The 18,093-nt window shown below is 40.4% G+C and overlaps 1 protein-coding gene across 1 annotated transcript in view; it reads left to right on the top strand.

The window, feature by feature from the left end:
• Positions 1-18,093, top strand: part of Kcnab1 (potassium voltage-gated channel subfamily A member regulatory beta subunit 1) — a 279,211-nt gene that overhangs the window by 147,454 nt on the left and 113,664 nt on the right. Inside the window, exon 2 of the mRNA XM_032898291.1 lies at positions 15,938-15,981. Coding sequence (XP_032754182.1) covers positions 15,938-15,981 — 44 coding nt within the window. The remainder of the gene's footprint in view (positions 1-15,937; positions 15,982-18,093) is intronic.

The following is an 18,093-nucleotide window of genomic DNA, read 5'->3' as shown; positions in this document are numbered from 1 at the left end:
TACCCCCATTTCCTTCTCCTCCCCACTGCTATTCTCCTTCTTTCAAATTGCCGACCCTCTGTACTTCTTTCCCATCTATTCCCCTATCTAAACTATCCCCCTCCTAGTTTTCCCTCCCCCTCCTCTCTCCTTCCCAGATCCCTCTCTCCCTCTACTTCCCAAGATTATTTTCTATCTTCTTCTGAGTAGGACTGTAGCATCCACACTTTGATTTGATCTTCTTTCTTCTTGGGTTCCATATGGTCTGTGAGTTATATTGTGGGTATTCTAAGCTTCTTGACTACTCCACTTATCAGTGAGTGCATACCATGTGTGTTCTTTTGTGACTGGGTTAACTCACTCAGGATGACATCTTCTAGTCCCATCCATTTACCTGTGAATTTTATGAAGTCATTGTTTTTAATCTGAGTAGTACTCTATTTTATAAATGTGCCGCATTTTCTATATCTATTCCTCTGTTGAGGGACATCTACAATTGACTTTTATATGCTATGTCTATACCCTTAAATTTTGTAAAATTCACTTGATAGTTCTAGGAGAGTTTAGGAGATTATTTGAGAATTTCTCCACAGAGCTAATTATGTTGTTTGCATGAGAGACAGTTTTATTTATTCCTTTTTAATCTTTTGCTTTCTATTTCTTTCTGTTGCACTATATTTAATAGTTTTAGAAACTTAAACACCAAAGTATCAAGACTGAAATAATTGGCTCCAGTAGTTTGCATCACAGAAGTGATGTAAACTCTCAATCTACTAATTGATCATTCAGTGAAATATTCATTTATACTTCTCTAACTAAGCATTATGGAAAAGGTCCAGGGAAGTCAGGTTTGGTGCCTACAACAAAAAGTACTCTGTAAATGACAAAAGATAAGACATGAACAAAAATTCTTTCAGACAAAAATGAGATGATCAGCACTCCAATCAGAGAGAAATACAGAAAGAACAAAAGAGACTCTAGAGCCTAGAAGAGTCAGAATCTGACCTGAAAGTGTCCATGGAGCCAGGAGAGATGACGCAGCAAAAAGTTCTTTGGAATTTGCTAGTTGGTGGGATGTAGACGCCAGGGGAAAGGAGACAAAGAGAGCTCTGGGGTCTGGGGTCTGGGGTCTGGCTCTTTTTTTTAGATGCATAGCTTGACATTCTGAATGTGAAGCACTCATTGACCTATGACCTTCAGTTGGCTTAAAATGTTGAATGGATAAACCAAACTAAGATCACAGCTGAACATGTCAACAGACCTTAGTCATTGGTCCCCTTTATCTGCATCTTAGGCTCTGAAACTGAATACTTGAGCACCAGGTAGGACATGTGTCCTCTGTTAGAATAGGTGTGAGAATAACTGGGGGAAGGGGAAGGGACAAGGAGCCAAGGAGAAGGGTGTAAGGGGGGAAAATGTACCTGGCCAGGCTCAGGCCTCTTGTAAACTGAAAGGAGTCCTAAGCTCTCTAGGTCGAAAGGATAATTAAAGGCTTAAGTGTCTCTCGTGATCCTCTAAGGTGGGAAAAGCGACTTACCTTACCAAGGATGGAGACTTCACATGAATGGTGAGGCTCAAAGCGATCAGGGAGAACTCGAAATCAAACCCACATTTGTCTAGTAACAGCTTGCATTTTCCAAGCATCTCCCATGTGCCGGGCGCTGTCTTCATAATGAACCTTCACCACCCCCCTCTGAGAGCATCTATTATTATCATCATGGAGCAGATGGGGCACCAGAGGTTCCCTGACCAAGGTTTCTCTTGTGTGAGGAAGAAAATTGTACTCAATTGCCCAGTATTTTACAATGAACGACGGCCTCCTTGGCTAACAAAGGAGTCACAGTGAGTAACAATACTGTCTTTACCCATAGCAAAATGAAGATATTAGAATATTCACTCCGGGAATTACTAGACAGCAATATATACCCAGCACTGGGTGTGGTGTACATGACAGTACAGATGATTCAGACACAGCCACTGCTCTAGATTCCAGTCTGGGAGGGGAAATGACCTTGCATACAGTAGATGCACTGGGCATCACCTTGGCCTTCTGACTACAGAAAGAACATGAGTGAGCACACTATTTTCTGTGATGATATCAAGGACCAGGGAAGACAAACGCGTGCACTATTTTCTGTGATGATATCAAGGACCAGGGAAGATAAACACGTGCACTCTGGCTGACAGCATTTACCTTTAAGTACATATTAAGAGATCACCCCCACCCTTCTCCCTTAGCCTTCCTTGTCTATCATCCTATTTAGTTCTTTCTACCAGGAAGAATTTGCCCTGGTAAAACAGAAACACATAGGACCTGGGACTCATGCTCAAATGTTTTTTGAGTTGTATGACCTTTGAGAGCCCTGCAGCTCATTATATAGAAACCTGTCACAGTTCTCATTATAAAGACAACACCAGGGAAGGCTTCATCTTTGGAATTTCATTTTTGAAATACAACATCACTACTAGGTAAAAACGTGAAAGTCTTTAGAGCCTCTCCAAACTCCAAAAATGCTATATGTGGGTGATATTTACTTAGCAAAGCATATCCTAGATAAAATTTAGAAGGGAAATGTGGATTACCTCTTTTCAGGAGACCCATGACTCTGCCTCCCTCACATAGTAGGGTATCGGAAACTATTTTCTTCTACTATAGTCTAAGCATACAATCACCTGTGGCCAGATATGGTAAATTGTTCTCCCTGCTCTGCCCAGTTCCCTGACACTGGCTGGGTGCCTGCAAGTCAGCTCATTTTGAACACTGAACTCTTTAGGGCAGACTCCACTCAGGTCAAGGGCCAGTCCCATAAGACAGCCCCAGAGAGATATCCATCACAACTGTAAGAGCTGAAGCAATAACCGTATGATATGGAATTACCTCTAGTTTCCATGGGTAGCAAAGTCACAGGTTATATGCGTTCTTCTGTGGTTTCTCTGTAATATTCATAATTGAAGGAAATGCTATTAGCTATAACTTGGCAAAAAAAAAAAGTATGTATTCATTTCCATTCAGTTTATTGACCCCCAAAATGATGCTTTCAAGATGGAAGATCTAGAGTGCCATTGAAGACTACGTTATTTATTTCCAGTTTTCCTGATGATTTGGGTGTTCCTGATGTGAAAACAAAACAAAACAAGATACTATATAGCTCGTGTCTATTCAGTAAATGTGAATAGATATTTCGCAAGCCCTACTTTCACATAGCATCTGAGCTTGTATGTTGATAGCCACACCATTACCATGTCCCATCTCCAATCTCCCTTCCTGGTGGCCATGGTAACATAGTGCTAAATTTTTCAGCCCCACGTTATTTCTCAAAACTGCTTTTTTTTTTTTTCGCCTCCCCTGTCCTATTTTCAACCTTGCTTAATGATTCTAGACAGTAACTTAAATTCACATATAATTTATTTGTGGTGTTTGGAATACTTGGGCGAATGTCCATCCAGGCCAGAACACCGTTAAGAGGATCAATGGGTTGAAGAAGTGAATGGTGTAAGAAATAGAGGCATCCTTCTGTCAGATTTACCACTGTATTCACCTTTAACCACCCTAGAGTCCAAGAGGATTGAAACACCTATTAGCTAGAGCCCAGTAGCAGGCACCATGCTGTTTCAAACTGAAGGCTATTTCTCTACCCTCCCTCTTGATCTCTTGGTAGCCTACATCACAGCAGGCAAATTACCTGCATTGAGGCAGTCTCCTGATGGCCTTCTGCATAGACCCTCTCCTGGTCCTCCAACACCCTTGCCTCTCCTCATTTCCTTTGCTAATATACATTCCTTTCCCTGTCTACAGAATTGGATCCCCCAAAAGCCCCATCCATTCCTTTCTCTGCATGAATATGGTTTCCCTTAACATTGTCTCTGCTCATGGTGCTAATTATTCCTAATTCCAGAAAAAGCTTGGATGTCTCATGGGTGTTCTAATCCCCGTGTGTCCTAGAGGAGGTTAAAGCTATTCTATTTCTCCAACAAAGACCAGTAAAGTGAAAAGACCTACTTCAGTGAAAAGCACCCCTCTTTCCACAGTCCAAGTTGGAAGCCTGGGAGTTACTCCTCCTTCTTCACCATTGCACTTAGTCAAACAGTCCTACGACACCTGCAAACACCTGCAGGTTCCCTTTTTCCATCACTGCAAGTCTGCCAGGCACCATCATTTCTCATCGGGGCCACCTAGGCAGTCTCCTAGCCCTCATATGCCTCCCTATGACCTCTTTCTCCTGCTTATGATTTTTAAAGAGTTGCTCATACATAGTAAACCCAAAACCCACACCATGATCTGTAGGGCTCTGCTACATTGACTCCTACTCTCCTCACACATCTGTAGTCACACTTCCCTCTACTTCCTTCTACTGCCCTAGATGTCTACTTCTTCAATGCCTCTTCTCTAACTATGTGCTGTTCATTCTGCCTAGAGTACTATCCCTGCTTTATGTATTAAGTTCCTTTAGCTCTAACTATCTTTATTCTTCTCACATGTATTATATCCTGAGTATAGTTTTCCTTCCCTCTTCCTCTCTTCCCAGTCCCTCCTCTCACCCTCCATTATTATATATTTCTCTGTTTCCTTTCAGAAAATGGCAGGCCTTCCAAAGATGTCAACCAAACACAACATATGAAGTTACAATAAGACTAGGCACCTTCCCTCAATTAAGACTGGACAAAGCAACCCAGTGGGAGGAAAAGGGTCTCAAAAGCAGACAAAAGAGTTAGAGACAGTCTCTGTTCTCACTGTTAGGAATCCCACAAGAACACTAAGCTACACATCCATAACATATATGTAGAGGGCCTAGATCAGTCTCATACAGGTTCCCTGATTGTCAGTTCAGTCTTGGTGAGTCAGTAGGAGCCCAGGTAAGTTGATTCTGTGGGGGGTTTGGTTTTGTTTTGTTTTGTTTTGATTTTGTGTGTGATAGTCTTGACCCCTCTTCCTCCTACATTCCTTCCTCTCTCTTTTCTTCAGGCTTCCTCTGAGTCCCTATATCTGTTTCTATCAGTTGCTAGATGAAGTCTCTCTGATGACAGAGCCCACCAGTATAGCAGACTATCGTTAGGAATCATTTCATTGACTTTTGTTTACCAATCTTGTTTGGTTCTGTTCTAGGTCTTACAATATAAGCCTCTGGTTCCTAGCCCTCCAGGCAATGTCAGGGATAAGTTCCCTCTCATGGCATGGGTCTTAAGGTAGTCCAGTCGTTGGTTGGCAACTCCCACAAGTTCTGTGCCACCTTTACCACAGTGCATCTTATAAGCAGGGCATATTGTATGTCAAAGGTTTTGTGGCTGGATTGGTGTCCCAATCCCTCCATTGGAAGTCTAGCCTGTTAAGGAGATGGCCAATTCAGGCTCCATATCCCCCATCACTAGGAGTCTTAAGTAGATCACCCTCATAGATTCCTAGGAATTTCCATTGCACTATGTTTCTAGCTCTCGCAGAGATAACCCGATTCCAATTGTCTCTCCCAGTACTCTCTCCATCCTCCTCCAACCTGATCCCTCATGTTTCCAAACAGACCAGCCCCCAGTGATATCTATTCTATTTCCCCTTCTCAGGGAGATTTACCTCCCCGGCCCCGAGCACTTCTTGTTACTTAGCCTCTCTAGGTCTGTAATTTATAGCATGGCTATGCTATACTTTACAGTTAACATCAACTTATAAGTGAGCACATGACATGTCTGTCTTTCACAGTCTGGGTTACCTACCTCAGGATGATCTTTCCTAGTTCTATCTCTTTGCCTGCAAATTCCATAATGACATTGTTTTTAACAGCTGAATAATACTCCGTTTGTAAGTATACCACATTTTCTTTACCTATTCTTCAATTGAGGGATATTTAGGTTGTGTTCAGTTCCTGCTGCTATGAATGTAGTTAGTTGAGCAAGTGTCCTTGTGGTTTTGGTGGGGTACCCAAAGGATACCCAAAGGATAGCCCAGGAGTGGTATAGCTGGATCTTAAAAGAAATCTACATCCAGTTTTCTGAGAAACCAATTTTCAAAGAGAGACCTATTTTCTAAGAAAGCGATTTCCAATATGACTGTACAAGTTTGTACTCCCACCAGTAATGAAGGAGTGTTCCCCTTGCTCTACACCCTCGCTAACATGAGCTGTCACTTGAATTTTTTGATCTTAGCCAAAATGGAATCTCAGAGTCTTTTTGATTTACATTTCTTTGATAACTAAGAATGTTAAACATTTTTAAGTGCTTCTCAGCCATTTGAAATTACTCTGTTGAGAATTATATGTTTAGATCTGCACCTCATTTTTAATTGGGTTATTTGGCTTGATAACGTCTCGTTTTTTGATATTTTGAGTATCAGCCCTCTGTTGGATGTCGGGTTGGTAAAGATTGTTTTCCAATCTGTGGGCTGCTGGTAGATCATTTTGGTGATGTCCATTGCCATACGGAAGATTTTTCAGTTTCATGAGACACCATTTTTTGACTGTTAATCTTAGTGCCTCTGCTACTGGTGTTCTGTTCAGAAGCTGTCTCCTGTGCCAATTCAGTCATGACAACTCCTCACTTTCTCTTCTATTAGGTTCAGTGTGTCTGGATTTATATTGAGGTCTTTGGTCCACTAGGTGAATTTTATGCAAGGTGTTAAACGTGGATCTATTTGCATTCATCTACATGCAGACATCCAGTTAGACCAGCATCATTTTTTGAAGATGCTTTCTTTTTTTCCATTGTATAATTCTGGCTTCTGTATCAAAAGTCAGATGTCCATAGGTCTTTGATTTACATCTGCTTCTTCAATTTAAATCCATTGACCTGTCTGTTTTTATGCAAAAATCATATGGTTTTTATTATTACAGCTCTTTAGTAGAGTTGGAAATCAGGGATAGTGTTACTTCCAAAAGTTCTTTTATTATACAGGATTGTTTTAGCTTATCCTGATTTTTTTGTTTTTCCATATGAAGTTGAGTATTGGTTTTCAAGGTCTGTAAAGAATTGTGTTGGAATTTTGATGGGGACTGTGTTGAATCTATATATTGATTTTAGTAAAAATGGCTATTTTCACTATGTTAAGCCTACTGATCCATGAGCATGAGAGATCTTTCCATCTTCTGATAGCTTCTTGATTTTCTTTCTTCAAAGACATGAAATTCTTATCTTAGAGGTCTTTCACTTCCTCAGTCAGAGTTCCCAGAAGAGATTTTATATTATTTGTGGCTATTGTCAAAGGTATTGTTTCCTGATTTCTTTCTCTGTCCTTTTGTCCTTTGTATGTAAGAAGGCTACTGATCGTTTGAGTTAATCTTGTGGGTAGCCACTTCACTAAAGGTGTTTAGGAGTTTCCTGGTAGAATTTATGGGGTCGTTTATGTATACAATCATATCACCTGCAAATAATGATGCTCTCACTTCTTCCGTCCTAATTCGTATCCCCTTGATTGGCTTCAGTTGTTGTATTGCTTTAGCTAGAACTTCAAGTCCTGTATTAAATAGAATTGGAGAGAGTGGAAAGTTTTGTCTTATTCCAGATTTTTAGTGGAATTGCCTTGAGTTTCTCTCCATTTAATTTGATGTTGGCTATAGCCTTGCTGTAAATTGCCTTTATTATGTTTAGGTGTGTACTTTGTATCCTGTTCTCTCCAAGACTTTTATCATGAAGAGATGCTGGATTTTGTCAAAGGCTTTTTCTGCATCTAATGAGATGATCATGGGTTTGTTTTTTTGTTTTGGTTTTTTTTTCTCTACGTTTGTTTATCTGCTGCATTACATTGACAGATTTTTATAGGTGGAACTATCCCTGAATCTCTGTGATGAAGTCTATTTGGCAGTGGTGGATGGTCTTTTTGATGTGGATACAGACTGTATCAATAATTATGATATTCTGTAATCTCCTGTAATTCTCTTTTTTTGCTGAATCTTTGTGTGGTTTAGGTATCAGGGTGACTATAGCCTCATAAAATAAAATTGGCAGTGTTCCTTGTGTTTCTATTTAGTGCAATAATTTGAGGAATATTAGTATTAGCTCTTTGAAAATCTGATAGAATTTCGTGCTAGAACTATCTGGCCCTCTTCACTTTTTGGTTCAGAGACTTTTAATGACTGACTATATTTCCTTAGGAGTTATTGCTATTTAATTAAGCTATTGAAATTGCTTACCATCTTTATTTCACTTTGGTATGTGGAATCTATCAGGGAAATTGCCCATTTCTTTTAGTTTTTTTCAATTTTGTGGAGTACAGGTTTTTTTTAGCTATGACCTAATAATTCTTTGGGTTTCTTCAGTGTCTGTTACTATGTCCCCCTTTCTATCTCTGATTTTGTTAACGTGGATATTTTCTCTCTGATTTGTAGTTAGCTTAGATAAGTGGTTGTCTTCTTGTTGATTTTCTCAAAGAGCCAACTCTTTGCTTCATTGTTTGTTTGGGTTTTTTTTTTATTGTTCTCTCTGTTTCTAGTTTATTGATTTCAGCCTTCAGTTTAAATATTCCTTGCCATCTACTCCTCTTGGGTGTGCTTGCTTCTTTCTATGCCAGAACTTTCAGGTATGCAGTGAAGTTGCAAACATAAGATATCTCCAGTTTCTTTGTGAAGGCACTTAGTGCCATGAACTTTATTCTTTGTTTTATCTCTCCATCTTTATTAAATTGGGTATTTCTTATTTACATTACAATTGTTATTTCCTTTCCTGGTTTCCAGGCCAACATTCCCCTAACCCCTCCCCCTCCCTTTCTATATGGATGTTCCTCTCCCCATCCTCCCCCCATTACCATGAACTTTCTTCTTAACACTGCTTTTATTGTGTCCCATAGGTTTGGGTGTGTTGTACATTCATTTTCATTGAATTTGAGGAAATTGTTCATTTGTTTCTTTATTTCTGCCTTAACACCGTGATCATTCAGTAAAGAGTCTTTCTGTTTCCATGAGTTTGTAGGCTTTCTATTGTTTCTATTGTTTCTGTTGTTGTTGAAGTCCAGCTTTAATCAGCAGTTGTCTGGTAGAATACAAGGTGTTATTTCAATTTTGCTCTATCTGTTGAGACTTGCTTGGTGACTCAGTATGTGAACAATTTTAGAGGAAGTTTTATGAGGTACTGGAAGAATATATATTCTTTTTTTATTTGAGTGAATTGATCTATAGATATCTCTTAGGTCCATTTGAGTCATAACAACTGTTAGCTCCATTATTTCTCTGTTTAGCTTTTGTCAGAAAGACCTGTCTACTAGTGAGGGTGGGGTATTGAAGTCTCCCACTGTGTATGGAGTTCTTTTTGTGTTTAAAGCCTTAGTGATATTTCTTTTACAAATGTGAGCACCCTTGTGTTTGGGACACATTCAGATATGAGGCATCATCTTGGTCGATTTTTTCCTTTCATGAGTATGAAGTGCCCTTCTTTGTCTCTTGATTAAGTTTGGTTGGAAGTCTATTTTAGTAGATACTAGAATGGGTATATCTGTTTGTTTCTCTGATCCATTTGCTTGGAAAGTGCTTTTTCAACCCTTTTTTCTGAAGTAATGTTGATCTTTTATGTTGAGGTATATTTTTATATGCAGATTGATTGACTTTGTGTTCATTCTGTTAGCCTATATCTTTTTATTGAAGAATTGAGCCCATTGATAATTGAGAGATATTAGTGACCACAATTGTTAATTCTCATCATTTTGGTAGTCAAGGTGGTAGTGTTATGTGCACGTGTTCTCATGCTTTTGTTCTTCCCCTCTTTCGGTTTTGCTGGTGTGAGGTTATTTATTTCCTGTGTTTTTGTGGGTGTAGTTGACCTCCTTGTATTGGAAGTTTGCTTCTAGTACCTTCTATAGGACTGGATTTGTGGGTAGATATTATTTAAATTTGACTTTGTCATGGAATATTCTGTTTTCTCCATCTATTGTAGATGAAAGTTTGCTGCATATAGTAGTCTGAGCTGGTATCTATGGTTTTTTAGAGTCTGCAGGCATCTGTCCAGCCCTTCTGCTTTTTAGAGTCTCTGTTTTAGAGTCAGGTGCAATGCTAATAGGTACGCCTTATTATTATGATTCTTGACCTTTTCCCCTTGCAACTTTGTTTGCAGTCTTTCTTTGTTCTACATGTTATCTAAGCTTAGTGTTTTGAATATAATGTGGTGGGGAGACTTTTGTTTCTGGTCCAATCTATGTTCTCCCTGGGGAAGATTATTTCTCCCTCTCTCAGCACTTCCTAGTTGCCTATACTTCTTTGTGTAGTGCTGAGGACTCATGGGTTTTACCCCACAATCTTATATTTAGATCCTACTACCTTTTTAAATTTACTATTATGATTGTTAAGAACTTTAGAAATAGTTTACAGAGCTTAGGTGAGCAGAGAACAAGTCATGAATCCAACAGTCCTCAAAACCAGGAAAGTTCAGAGAATTCTTTGCTTCGATATGGGCAGGCATCACTGAGACAGAAGATAGGGTGTTCCAGGGACAGTGTGTTGGCACACTGCTAACATCAAGACTGCTCTGTTTTCTTTATCTAAGCACAGCCTAACACTTTGGCAGTTTGTGATTGCCCATGACTCAGATATTTGTCACAAAACTATGTTCTTAACTTAGTTACCCTTTTATTAGATTTTTGAGACAGGGTTTCTTTGTGTTGCCTTGGCTGTCCTGGAACTAGTTTTGTAGACCTTGAACTCACAAAGATCTGTCTGCCTCTGCCTCCCTGAGTGCTGGGATTAAAGGTTTGCTCCACCACCGCCTGACTGACTGAAAGTTACTCTTTCAGTGAGCTTATATACCACTTAGCTTCAGGATCATTATGCAAGGGCTAAAATTATGGTGACATCCTCAGGCCAAAGCTATTTTAGTATAACATAATCAAATGATCAGTTCTGTTTATCATGTCTCTTCCTTTATGATGTAAGTACCATGGATCAGCAACTACCTGCTACTCAACTTCCCCCAAGCCTAGCTCAAGGCTAATGCCAAGCGAAGGTTTCTCTTCCAATCTTGTTTTCTCAGAAGAAAGGATTTGCTCAAGAGATGGTTTAAGAGGAACTTTATTTAACAAGGAAAAGCAACTACTCTGGAGAGAAATGGGAGGTGCTGTCCTGAAGGAGCCAGGAGCAATGCAGAGGGTTCTATATTGTGGATTTTTAAAGAGTTTCGTGAATATTTTCAAGGAGGGTGGCATATTTATAGAGTAAAGTAGGTACTTTTCTCTTCCACCTTATGGAGAACCTAATCTCCTCATTTGGGTATCTCTTCCCATTATCTTCCAGAAAGACCCACAAAGGGGTAGAAAGGTAAATACTATACCATAATGCAAATGGTGTTTTAAAAAGTCAAGGCCATTTACAATGTTAGGCCTCATGCTCATAGGAATAATGAAGACATGCCCTGGGACCTTAGTTTCTGATACCGTAGAAAGGATCTGTTCACAGCTTCAGGGATATTTAATGACAAGGGTGCATTTCTACTGTCAGGAGACATAGCTTTCAAGATAGAGCTACAGGTTTCCTTTACCTCAGATTCAACTAAGCTCCATTCCTACCTGGTATTACATAATATGAGGTATATCTTCTTACTCACTTTTATTTTTAAGACAAGGTCTCACTACATACACTTACCTTGCTTGCACTCACAGAGGCTCTCCTGCCCCTGCTTCCTGAGTGCTGAGAACTCATCTATTTTAAACTTATTAATTATAGAAAAGATTCCTTTGCTCTACTTGCCTAGACTTTTCCCAAATAATCCAGGTGAATGGATGATTTTTGTGCATTCCAAGAAAACAATCTAGCTGGAATTTAGAGCTGACAGTGACTTAATTTTTATAGAATCTTGAAAAAAAAACCCATCTTTGTTGCTCCTTACAGATAACCATGAGCCACTGTCCTATGTTATTCATTACCTTCTGTCATTAGTATCCATGGCTAAATCCTTCTTGTGGCTTGTGGTTCTCCCAAGAATTACCATTCACTCACCAAGTAGTCTCCTATTCACTAACTGTAGTCACAGTCACATTATAGAAATGCACCATAGGAGCCTCATTACCATCTGGCTTAACAAATAAATATAGTTTGGATTCTGAGGTTTGGGGAGAGGGCTGTCTGTGGTTTCATTTTGAGATTTTTTTGTTGGTTTGGTTTTATAGGGATTTGTTTGTTGCTTTGGTTGGTTGGCTTGGTTTTGGTTTGTTTGTTTTAAGAAAGTTAAATGTACATTTTTTAAAAGACAGACTACTTAGCAATTTTCGCATTATGTAGTGTGGTGGGGTCAGAAAGATGGTGTGATAGATATAGCAGATGATGTCATCATCAGTGTAGTGTTCCGGCCACATGAAAACCAGGTCAGACCCAACCTGACTGTGTCCTCCACCTACACAGCACCTGGAGCCTCTTACATATGCTTTCAGTCCATTCCTGCTGCGACACCCTTTACATTGGGGATTTTGTCAGACGTAATATGCTTCTTTCTTGGTCAAATGCAAGATGCATATTTTAGCCAGCTACTCCTCTCTGCCTAGCAGTTTAAACTGTGAATAATATCTAAGATATACTCATCCAGAAGCAGGCAATTTAAAACAACACTTTGGGCTGCTAATCTTCTGCTTTTAGCATCTTCCATTTGCAAAGGAACCAAAGCAGAAGTGTGGCATACAGCACTGTGCTAAGAGGATACTTCATTTCAGTTCACGGTATTCTATTATTGCCTTTGGAGCAAAAGGAGCCTGGTACCTCATAAAACAATACTAGGCATTAGCCACTACAAGAGAATAGCTTGACTGAGTGTTCGCTGAGCTGACAGCTCCCTCCCAGAAGAAAGCAGAAACCAAACTTTCCAGTTTTCCACGAGCTAGAGTCTTCCTCCAGATCATTTTGCTGAAGCTTTAAGACTCAGGATTTCCAAAAATTTGACTGACAGAATTAAGTGCCCCATGCCCCCATATTGATGTCATTCATTTCTAATATTAGCAGCCGAGCATTCCCGGGTTCACCTGGGAAAGAGGAGCTTTTATTTTTGAACCGAACAAGAACAGATACTAAAAATGAACATGGTGAGACTTCCTTCTGGCGTATCTGACACAGATAAAATAGGGAAGCCTGTGCCGCAAGGCTATTTTGGATCAAATGAGAAAGGGATTCAAGGTAGTTGGAAATCCAACATACTTTAATTCACCCTCTGTCCCCTCGCCCATGACTTCTGAGGAATTAAGAAATGAAGTGAAACCTTATACATACTGTCACGAAAGATTATGATGTACTTGTGAAAATTCTCCCTGGGTAACAGAATGGATCCTGGCGATGTGTTACATCCAACCTGAGTGATAGGTACACTTGGTTGTTTAATGATGTAGCCGTATGCATAAAGAACTAAATGGTATGTTCAAGGCTCACGGGCAACTCATGTGGGCCAAGTATTTGGGCTTCTGTCATCTAGCAGAGTTTAAATGGGTCAGCATAGCTGGCCACTACCACACTTCTGACTCACATCTATAGGCAGGTTCAGACGATGCTGTGCCACTTGGTGTGACTGCTGTAGTGTTGGGATTTCATGCCCCAAATGATAGGCAGTTTCTTCCATCTTCTCCATCTGCAAAGTGAGTAGCATGGTCATGTGTCAAAAGTGATTCATTTATGTGGTACACATCTTGAAAAGACTATAAGGGCAATCAGTGGAATGATTCAGAAACCTCTGAAGTAGAGAAAATGCCTTGCACTTTAAAATGACCACGTAACTTTAGTAACCATTCTCTAGAAAAATATTTAGGGAATGTGATAGAAGCTAAAGAGTTGAAAGAAACAAAAGCACCAAGACCCAAACAGAGCCTGTTATCACTCAGCACTTGTCTGTAATTGAACTTTCCATTCACTCCACAGTTTTCTAAGACACTAATTTTCAGGACGGCTGCCCGCTCTGTAAGCAGCAATGGTAAGGGAGCGGGCTGGCTATTTGGCTTTGTTTTGCTGACGGTTCTCTAGTCCAGTCTTCCATCCTGACCCATCATTCATCATCTTACGCCATAGGGAAATGGGGCAGCTCTTGCTTAGAAAGCATCCAGTCACACCAACTTACCGTTGTTCATTTGATTAGGTCAGAGAACTCTGTCTGTACGGGCTTAGCCTTAAAGCTGCCTTGTGTTGCTTTGCATTGTTGGTTGTTGCTTTTGTGTTTGTCCTGTGCTGTTACTCCGCCATATTATTCTCAATATCTCAAGGGTGTCAGAGTTCTGCAGGAAGTCGTGTTTACATCTGTTTCCTCATGACAAGATCAGAATGCCCATCCGGTGTTCCCAAAGATTGCTGTGACAGGTCACACACCACTGAACTGTGATGGATGTTTGACGCTACCTCATTCCTCCTTGGGACTCTGGGTTCTTTCAAGTTAGAGAGCTGTGCCTTGTTCCCCTCTATGTCCCACCTTGTCTGGAACTTAGCGACCTCTCACTGAGTATTTACTTATTCATCAGCGTTGGATGGCTTACCTGGGAGACTCAGGTATTCACTTACATTTTATTTGTTTTGCTTCATCGTGGATGTTGTGGGTTTTGTTCTTCCTGTTAAGCTATTTTTGCTCTAGATTCCCATCTTTGGAAAGAAGCAGATGTTCTGACTGCAAAGGAAGACCTTCCATTGTACACCTGATGATTTCTGAAAACTCAAAGAACAACATATTAGGAAAAATTTTTCCTGAAAGATGCCCAATTGCTTTTTTCCTATCTAGTAGTTCAAAACTTTTTTCACATGTATTTGTATAGAAGTTTCTTTCCAGCTGCAAATATCTAATTAATGTGGGAAGACTCAGCACCATATCTATTAGAGGTCAGCAGGCGGGAGGCACCAAACTCCCTGTATTGGCTTTCCATATAACATTATCGTAGTTACTCGGATTTCTTCTACTTAGAGATGATGCTAAATGAATGCCACAGATACCAACATCCCAACCTACTAATGAATAAATCAAACCCCAGAAAGCATCTTCCTAAGGTCACTCTAAGGTTACACTAAGGGGACAGTGAGTCTTTGGTCATTATGATAAGTACTTAACAAGCTATAAGATTACATGTGTCACTTAGGTGACATTTTATAGACAATAAAAATAAGGAGAAAAAAGTCACAGTGCAAAAATGAAAGTCCTGATTATGAACTCTGGAGAAACCAAAGCAGACACAGTGAGGAGAGCAAATGGGTAAGGTGGTCAGTATGTCACTCTGTAGCAAAAGCAGGGAGGGAACTGTACAGCTGTGGACAAAATAGGCGCTAATCCCCCCCCCAGGATGTGATTATTCCAGCGTTGCCTCCTCCGTTTGATCTGCACACTGGTTCTATGATACATTTGCTGAGAATTCTATGTCTTCTCTAAAAAGTATTAGTGAGAGGACAGAAATGGTTTGATTCTGGATTTCCGTAAAGATTATAGGTAAATGAATGAACTCCTGGTTCTAACTCTACTCTAAGTACCTTTTACTTTATGATCTTTGACTGATGAAAGTGGAAAAAATTTGAAGAAGAAAATAAGACTCCTTCTTTAAAGGGTTATCTGAGCTTCCTATTATAATTTTATGCAACCTTGTATAAAAGTGTGTCATAGTAAAGACAGTTTTATATGGGCTCTTCATATGAAAGTAATATTTTACTTTAGAAGTCAGTCAATAAGTCAACATTTATTAAGTGCTTACTCTGTGTCATGTCTGTGATGAATGATTGACAGTTGGTTAGTAAAAAAGGTAAATTCCACTGCTGTGGAAAAACTTACATTCTAGAAGGAAAGAGCATAACATAGAATCAAATTAATAAAGATGATTTAAAATTGAAAAGCTTCATTTTGTGGGGTATAATTTGTTCCTAGGCTAAGCCTGAGATTTTGAGTTTCTCAGTTTCAAAGTGAAATAGCAAAGAAAAGCAAAATAACAATGAACGAACTTCCCAAAGCACTGGTGGACACTCCCGTGCCTCAGCTCTTGTCAAGAAAGATAATGTTCAGGATTAGGTATGTGCTGTTTCACATGTGCAAGTGGTGGTTATATGTTGCTTTCTTTTTGTTCTAGGAATCTTGGGAAATCAGGACTCAGAGTTTCGTGCTTGGGTCTTGGTAAGTTCTTGGGGTATTATGGGAACAGTGAGTGGGAAGGCTCAAGACTAAGGAGATGGCAGAGAGTGCTGTGACATAGGTCAAGGTTCTATCTCAGGAGGAGAACATCCAGCTTTGTCCTCATTTCCCCTGTGAGGAATGTTTTCCTTGTCCAGCATGAGCATCTCCCTGTCTAGGCCCAAGGACCCATCATATTCGTGGTTCTCAAGCAGAAAGTAGTCTTAGAGGACACGGACCATGTACCTCTCCTACTTATCTGGTGTGCAAGATGTAAATGTACACGTATATGCTCATGTCACCTTGCCTTCTGTTTACCTGAACTTTTTCTGTCTATCCTAACTTTCCCTCTGACTAATTTCCTCACTTATTTTCTGATATTGCTATATGTTTCATCTGCTTTTAAAAGTCTGCTTTAAATTCTTGGAGGCAAACTGAAATAATGCCCCCACAAAGTGTTTTCAAGGGATGGAATCATACTATGGGAGCTGATCCTCTAGACATTTCTGTGAGGCATTATCTTGATTAGGCCAGTCGATATGGGAAGACCCATCTTAATTGTGGATGCATCTATCCCATGGCAGCACATCCTGGACTGAACCAAATGGAGGTGGGAATGCTTTGGGGGGATGTTTATTCCCTGTCATGATGTGGTGCTGTGACACAGCCTGTCACACTGTGTCTGAAGTCAAGAAGAGAGAGATTTATGCTCATGTTGCCAGGAGCTTCCAGAGATGCCCTTTCAGACACAGTATATGGCCAGTTAAAAATATTCCAGCAGTCTGGGACTCCATCCAGGGGTTCAGGGACCTAGATGTGGTCCTGAGTATCCAGAACTCTGTTTTGTAAGGGCAGAGACCACCTTATCAGTTGTGGGGGAGGGAAGCAGGGGAGCTTCACAGAGTAAGCAGTTTGAACAGACGGTAAAATAATCATAATCAGCTATCGAGCTGGAGGGGGTTTCCACACAAGCAGGAGGCTAAGATCAGCCATTAGCTGGAAGAGGAGCCAAACAAGCAGTTTTAACAAAGGCTAAGATAAGTCAGCTAGGACGTCCTGACTTTTGGTTCCTAGAACAGAGTCGGATAATTTTCCATGGGATTTTTTTCCACCAAGGATATCAGATTCTAGTTTAACCTGAAATGGCCTCAGCAAAAATACAAGATGGGGACCCTCTGCACCGTCCTCACTGTCATCTCATCCCTTTTACCCCATCCCTATCCTGTCCCGGTGTCCACCACCCCCACCACCCACCCCACCCCACCCTCGTTCCCCCTCACACCGTGCTCAGTTCAGTTTCTTCCATTCACACACATTCAGGGTAGGTGTTCGCTTTTCACTTGAACCTCTCTATAAATGTTCTCTCAAACATACCCGATGATGTCTCCCATGACTCCCAATCTAGTCCAGTTGACGTTGAAAATTAATCATCATGAGTTTACACCTGGTCAATTTAACACCCCCAAACATCAATTTTACCTGTGCCTTCCACCCCCCTCCTCAATGTCCCCTCTTCCGTGGCCATCTCACAATGCTAGACTCCCCCTGATCTTAACAATTCCACCATTGTTCAAAAGTTCAAAGTCCCTTGTAAGATTCAATGTAGTCTCTTAACTGTGCGTCCTCATAAGGAAAAAAAGAAAAGAAAAAAGTTAATATTTCTAATATACCTTAGCGCAGAATAAAGATTCCATTCCAGGAGAGAGAAATGATGTCAGAGCAAGGAAAAAGTGGGCCAAAGCAAAACTAAAACATGGAAAACATTGCATCCTGCATCTCCACAGTGAAAGTTGTAGGTTCAAGAGGGACATGAGATGGATAGAAATGAGTTTTCCTCAAGATTAACACCTGGACAGGCAGGCAGACAACTGCATGGCTGGGGCTCTGAGGGGGTTGAGGTCCCAGACACAGACACAAGCAGCATAGCAGGAATGAGCATCTCTTTTTATAGCTCTTTGAGGAAAGGGGTGATTCCCAGCAGGAGCCAGGCTATCTGATTCCCAGGCAAGAGGTATGAAAGCCAGCGGGGAGCAGGATGTATGCCCACTAATACCCCCCTTTCCTGTAAACTCGTTTCCCCCATGAGAAATCCTGACACCTAGAGGTGTTAGCTAG

The sequence above is a fragment of the Rattus rattus genome, chromosome 3 (assembly GCF_011064425.1).
Source record: "Rattus rattus isolate New Zealand chromosome 3, Rrattus_CSIRO_v1, whole genome shotgun sequence".
NCBI classification, from domain to species: domain Eukaryota; kingdom Metazoa; phylum Chordata; class Mammalia; order Rodentia; family Muridae; genus Rattus; species Rattus rattus.
Note: the sequence above shows the minus strand (reverse complement) of the source record. Positions and strands in the feature narration are given on the sequence as shown.